We start from the raw sequence: 6,334 nt of genomic DNA, 5'->3' as shown, positions 1-6,334 counted from the left end.
CATAATAGGGACTGCGGGAGAGTAGTAGTATTAGAAAACATGTTGCAAAATGTGGTTACCATAAAACAGGTCTTGTATTTTAAAAGGAGTGAAAACATGTATAACTAGTTAATCCAGAGCTGTTTATGCTCTGACTAGAAATTTTCCTGTCAAGTTAGAACAATCTAAACCTAATATTAATCTCTCATTCTCATATGATTTACAGGGGCTAGAGAGATGGCTCAGCCTCAGCCGGTAAGAGCACTTAACTGCTCTTGTGGAAGACCCAAGTTGGATTACCAACACCCACACAATCACTCACACCTATCTATAACTCCAGTTCCAGGGGATCCAATTCCCTCTTCTAACATCTGTGAGTCCCAGGAGCACACGCGGTGCACAGACATATCTTCAGACAAACATTCATGTACATAAAATAAAATAAACATTAGAAAAGAAATGGCAGGATTTACACAGGGGCTGAATCTTTAGACGTGTTGAGTAATTAGATGCTGTGGTGACAGCCTAAGCAGACACAGACTAAGAAAGCTTGGGTTCCAGTGCTGAATATTAATACGACTAATGGTAGATTCTCTAGAAATGCTTTTTTCTTGTCATTATGTACTTTAGGTGAGTGGACTTTCCAAAGGAGTCAAGTCAGAGATACAAACAGCAAAGGGGAAGTCTGTGTATTTGATCAGAATGTTCTTCAAGGTTCCTGAGCAGGTGGCAACATTACTCTTTGAAGGGAATCAGCCATGGGCAATGCAAGCCAAAGAAGTGGTTAGAGCTGTCAACATCTGTTTTGCAACTGGATAAATAGCTCAGCAAATTTACTTTGGGCTACAGATAACGGAAACCCTTTAGTCCAAAGGGGACACAAAATAAGCAAACAAAATGTTGTGACAACATGAGACTACATTGTTAAGACCTGCCATTGGTATCGTTGATGTCACTGAGGACCAGGACCCTTTGAGGAAACACACCCACCAGTAACCAAGACAACTTTCCACTGGTTTCTGCCACACTTCCTTGCCTCTGTCTACCTACACAGTCTCATTCTTTTTAACCTCTCAAAACAGTTTTCATTTTTCTTTCTCTAAAAACGAATGTCACTTACAACGGCCAGCCTACTGCAGTCACCTCTGCTCCAGAACGTGTGTCGTGTGTCACCCCACTTAAGGCAACTGGCGAAACTCGCATTTCTGAATCCTCACTCCAAGCTGCCGACTAAAAGACCAATTGACCCAGTTCAGTTTGAAGTTTGGCCCTAATCCAGTCTGCTATGTCCAAAGAGGAAGCCATGTCCAAATATCGTGGTCATACGAGTGGGCTGTAGAGTTCAAACCCATGGCCGCCTTAACAGGTTCTGGTGGTGCATCCCTCAGAGGAAGAAGGCCGTGGGACAGGCCCTAAAATAACTACTTCTGCGAGAGTGGAATTTGTGTTAAATGACTGTGAAGTTAGAGAACCGGTCAAATGCTTGTTCATATTTTCAAAGAAAATCAATAAGACGTGGTTATATCAAAACTAAGGAATAATAATATTCTTGCAGCTCCTCTTAAAAGGGGGCCACATTACAAACTGCAACACCAGGGGCTAAAAAGACAACAGAGGCAGGTGGGTGTGTGCATATTGATCTGCTTTACACCTACACAACTTCTTCATTTGGGGAAAGCTCTGTGTGATTAAAGAAAAAGCCCCAAGACCATTCTAGCAAGGTCAGAACAATTTTTTTTAAGGAATAAAAATAACTCTGCATCACTTTTTCTACTTCTTGACTTATTTTGCTAAGTTATTAGCTAAGTTTAGCCAGAAAAAAAATCCTCTGCAATCGTCAGTGAATGGAAACAGCATCAGCAGAGAGCTTTACAAAGCAGGAGACTTCTCAGTCTTTGTAGGGTTTCAGGACTCATTGACTACTGATTTCCATTCTGCTTTGTGTATGACTGCTGCCCTGACATAGACCCTGGGTCACTAGGGCATGAGAAGATAAGAAGTTTGTCACTGCCCCTGTTCCTATAAGTTAAAGTGTGTGTGTGTGTGTGTGTGTGTGTGTGTGTGTGTGTGTGTGTGTGTCTGTGTGTCTGTGTGTCTGTGTGTGTCTGTGTGTGTCTATGTGTCTGTGTGTCTGTGTGTGTCTATGTGTATGCATGTGCAGGTGCACACAGAGGCCAAAAAAGGGTGTCACCTCCCCTGGAGCTGGAGTTCCAGGTGGTATGAGCCACCTGATATGGATGCTAGGACCTGAACTCAGATACTCTGAGGACCAGCGGCCCTCTTAACCTTTGAGCCATTTCCTCAGCCACCCTTCCCATACTTTAGTTGAAATTCAATTAGACAGCCTCTAGAAGTTAATATAAGGTCCACAGAGGAAAAGATTTTGACTCATGATCTATAGATCTTCTCTCTCTCTCTCTCTCTCTCTCTCTCTCTCTCTCTCTCTCTCTCTCTTTCCCCTCTCTCTCTCACTCTTGCTCACACACTCTCTCTGAAGAGACATTTTTGAAAACAGAAACCCTGTAGTAGCTAAATTGATATGTTATACCTGAAGGTGGGACCAGAAAAAAAAATTAGTCATACCCCCAAAATATCTTGCAAAATAAAATGAAAAAAAAAAAAAACTACTATGCACTGACAGTGAGGTAACTTATAGAGTACATTTATTTAGCCTCAATTTTAAAGCTTTGGTTGCTTTTGTAATTAAGTCGAGGAACAGTGTTCTACTGCAAAAACATTTTTGGTTGGGGTTCCAAATATTTCCTTTGTAATAAGCCCTGCAGCTTCCACCTTTAGGTCCCAAATCTGCAAGCATTGCATTGAACAAGGAAGACTACTTGGGTGCAATAAAAGAAGGCATTATTTTTTTTCCTCTACTGTTCTAAGAGATTATTTCTTTCATTTTATTTCCCCTAGAAAACCTTAGGAAGTCACTATGATCTTTCTCTTTATTTTCATAAACCTATATGAATATTTCCAAATAACAATAATTTTAAAAACACATGTTCATTAAAAGCTTAAAAATATCAAGGGCTAGAGAATGGCTTGGTGGTTAAGAGCATGCACTGCTCTTGCAAAGGACCTGAGTTCAGTTTCCACACCCATGTCAGGCAGCTCACAATTGCATGTAACTCTAGTTCCAGGGGATCTGATGCCCCTCTGGTCTCTGAGGGCAGCAGCTGAGTGTGTGCTCACACACTCACATGCACACAGGGGCACATGCATACACACACAGACACAGGATACCCATAATTTAAAATTGAAATTTTTCTCCTCTGCACCTTTCACCCTGCCCACATTTGTTCTGCTTGGGGTAGCAGCTGTGGGGAAAGGGGGTGTATGGCCACTCTCTTTCCCCACCTGGCCAACTCTCTAGATTCCCTCCACCCCCTCCTAATGGTGGGTAGGTGGAGAAGGCAAGGATGAGGAAAGCATTCAGTTCCATGAATACTACCATGCCAATATACTTTGGGGATTGCCTGGATCTGACACATGGTCAAAGCTGGGCTTTTTTCTCTTAACGCACTTGTAGGCTCTTGGAAGCTTCTTTGAGCTTATCATGCACAGTTCCTGTGATGGTCCATCTGCTTTGGTGAAACTCTTAAGCTGGATATAAGACAGTCTGATAGGGGTTTTCCACTAGCCCAGAGGAAAGTGCTCATGCCTGCTTAGCAGGGAAACTGGATAGGCAAGTTGCAATAGCTCATCAAAGGGCATCAAAATCTCAACTTCAAACAGCAGTTTCTGCTGCTCTTCTCTCCACAGTCACAGCCAGATGGCCGCTGTCTTCTGCTATGTAGGTATTTTTTTCAGGAGTAAGTCACACAAAAGCTTTAAAAGAAGTGTAGCTCCCCATGGGGATCATTTCCCTAGTGTCCCTACCCTTCCACACACACACACACCCCAATCACCCCCTTTCTCTTGCTCTGCAAGATAGAGAGACTGGAAGCTCACAGAAGGATCTTTGCAAACAGTGATCTTCAAAACTCCAACTCAACTCTTTTCTACCTTCAACTAGGAAGAGGAGATAACAGTTTCCAGCTGGGTTTTGAATGCCTCCTTTGCAATCTTTGATGCTGGCTTAAGGCCTTGTTAAATGCAAAATAACTAGCTGGCCACCAACACTTGGGGTGTAGCTTACAGTAAAACTTATAGTTTTATTTCACACTGTGCTGTGTTCAGGCACACAGACAACACATGATGCTTCTTCTATAGGAAAGCTCTTAACAAGCTCGGATGTTACTCTGAGGGCTCTGTGGAGATTCTTTTAAACATGGTACCAAGTAAGAGCTTAAAGGAGGTAGAAGCAACTCACTCAAAGCTCTGGGCTAGAAAGCTCCTGTGATTACAAATCCCACCGGGCAGCAATAAACTGCAAAATAATTTAAAGCAACTGGAATTGTTTGGTCAAATAGAACAAGAAGCCAAATTCCTGCCAGGCCATGAAGGAGCGACAACCTCCCTAGGAAGTTTAAGAATGGGTAATCTAGGGGCTGGAGAGATGGCTCAGAGGTTAAGAGCACTGCTTGCTCTTCCAAAGGTCCTGAGTTCAATTCCCAGCAACCACATGGTGGCTTACAACCATCTGTAATGAGATCTGGCTCCCTCTTCTGGCCTGCAGAGATACGTGCAGACAGAACACTGTACACATAATAAATAAATAAATCTTTAAAAAAAAGGGAAAAAAAAGGTGGCTGGGAGGCCGCTCCATAGGGTCCTAGTGCCCTCATGCCTCACAATCTTCACAAAGGCATCCAAGGTGCCGGTGAATCGGGTAGGATCCTGAAACCAGGTGGTACAGCGGGTACCATTTGGGCACAGGTACAGCGGCTCCAGGACGCCGTTGCAGTAGAGGAGGCACTTCCCTGGGGACTGCAGAGCAGAGGGCGATTTGGTGTAGGAAAGACTCCAGAATCTGGAAGGTGTCAACTCGCTGGCTACTGAGGGCCTCTGAGACTGAAGGCGGACCTTCACCACATCCAGGGGTGTCATGAAGAGGGAGGTGACCACAGCCCCAGCTCCCGAGGCCACCATTTGCTGAAGGGGGCTAATGCCCCCAGGATCCTGATCATCCATCTTGGAGTTTCAATCCTGGCTCTGAGCCGGTGCTTGCGCCGCGCCGCGCCAGGGGCCTGGCGGGCCCATAGCGGCTCCGCGACCGGTGCAGGGTCCGCGCAAGGCGTTCCTGTGTGCTCAGTCCTTGACCTCTGACCTCTGTGCACCCATGATGGCTGGTGCCCTCGCCCGCATGGGCACCGTGACGGTGATCAGCCCCTTGGAGCTTGTGCGGACCAAGCTGCAGGCTCAGCACGTGTCCTACTGGGAGCTAGCTACTACCTGTGTTCAAGCTTCGGTGGCTCAGGGGGGCTGGCGCTCACTGTGGCTGGGCTGGGGTCCCACCGCCCTTCAAGATGTGCCCTTCTCAGCTCTGTACTGGTTCAACTATGAGCTGGCAAAGGGCTGGCTGAACGGGCTGAGACCGAAAGACCAGACGTCTGTGGGCGTCAGCTTCGTGGCTGGTGGCATCTCAGGAATGGTGGCTGCCACTCTTACTCTGCCCTTTGATGTGGTGAAGACCCAGCGACAGATCGCACTGGGGTCCGTGGAGGCTGTGAGAGTGAAACCTCCAAGAGTTGATTCCACTTGCCTCCTGCTTCGGAGAATCCAGGCCGAATCAGGCACCAGGGGCCTCTTTGCAGGTTTCCTCCCAAGGATCATCAAGGCTGCTCCCTCGTGTGCCATCATGATCAGCACTTACGAGTTTGGCAAAAGCTTCTTCCAGAGGCTCAACCAGGAACAGCCTCTGGACCACTGAAAGGCAAGGAACAACCAACTCTTGCGCGGGTCGGGACAGGAGACTGAGCCAAGTGCCTTCCCTCCCACCCAGTCATCCAGGCTACCCTCAAACGTGGGTTCCTGCTGTTCCCACCACGACCACTCGTCCACCTCCAAGTTCAAGACCAAATCTAACAGCCGCCCTTTTCTTTGTATCCCTGATATTTGTTGTAGCCTGGCTCCGAGGAATCAGGATCTCGGGCCAGGCAGCCCTGTTTATTCCCCATCTAAAGATGATGACCTTCTGTGCAAAAAAAAAAAAAAGAAAAAAGAAAAAAAAGAAGAATGGGTTCTCTAAAAGAAAACAGCAGTAATCTAAGCCCTTGAGAGGTGAAAGCAAAAAACTGTGAATCGAAAATCAGCCTGGGCTACATGATGAGTTTGAAGCTAGCCCATGCTGCATAACAAAACCTTGTCTCAAAGAGCCAGTGGCTAAGGATATAACTCAGAGGCATTCTGTTTGCCTATCATAGTCAAGACCCTGTGTTCAGTCTCTAGTGCTATAAGAAAGCAAAAAGTT

At 46.0% G+C, this 6,334-nt stretch overlaps 1 protein-coding gene across 1 annotated transcript; it reads left to right on the top strand.

Moving 5' to 3' along the window:
* Window positions 1–4,707: 4,707 nt before the first annotated feature.
* LOC128113920 (probable mitochondrial glutathione transporter SLC25A39) lies at window positions 4,708–6,062 on the top strand. Its single transcript, XM_052743786.1, has 2 exons — window positions 4,708–4,783; window positions 5,082–6,062. Exons 1-2 carry the CDS (start codon window positions 4,708–4,710, stop codon window positions 5,792–5,794), a joined length of 789 nt encoding a protein of 262 aa, XP_052599746.1. The 3' UTR covers window positions 5,795–6,062.
* Window positions 6,063–6,334: the final 272 nt, after the last annotated feature.

Source organism: Peromyscus californicus, unplaced genomic scaffold (assembly GCF_007827085.1).
Source record: "Peromyscus californicus insignis strain IS unplaced genomic scaffold, ASM782708v3 Scaffold_19__1_contigs__length_69161282, whole genome shotgun sequence".
NCBI lineage: Eukaryota > Metazoa > Chordata > Mammalia > Rodentia > Cricetidae > Peromyscus > Peromyscus californicus.
Note: the sequence above shows the minus strand (reverse complement) of the source record. Positions and strands in the feature narration are given on the sequence as shown.

Coding starts and splice junctions, on each gene's coding strand:
- LOC128113920 (XM_052743786.1), top strand. CDS start 4,708: ATGCCTCACAATCTTCACAAAGGCATCCAAGGTGCCGGTGAATCGGGT. Junction 4,784..5,081: donor GAAACCAGGTGGTACAGCGG/GTACCATTTGGG, acceptor CCTGGCTCTGAG/CCGGTGCTTGCGCCGCGCCG.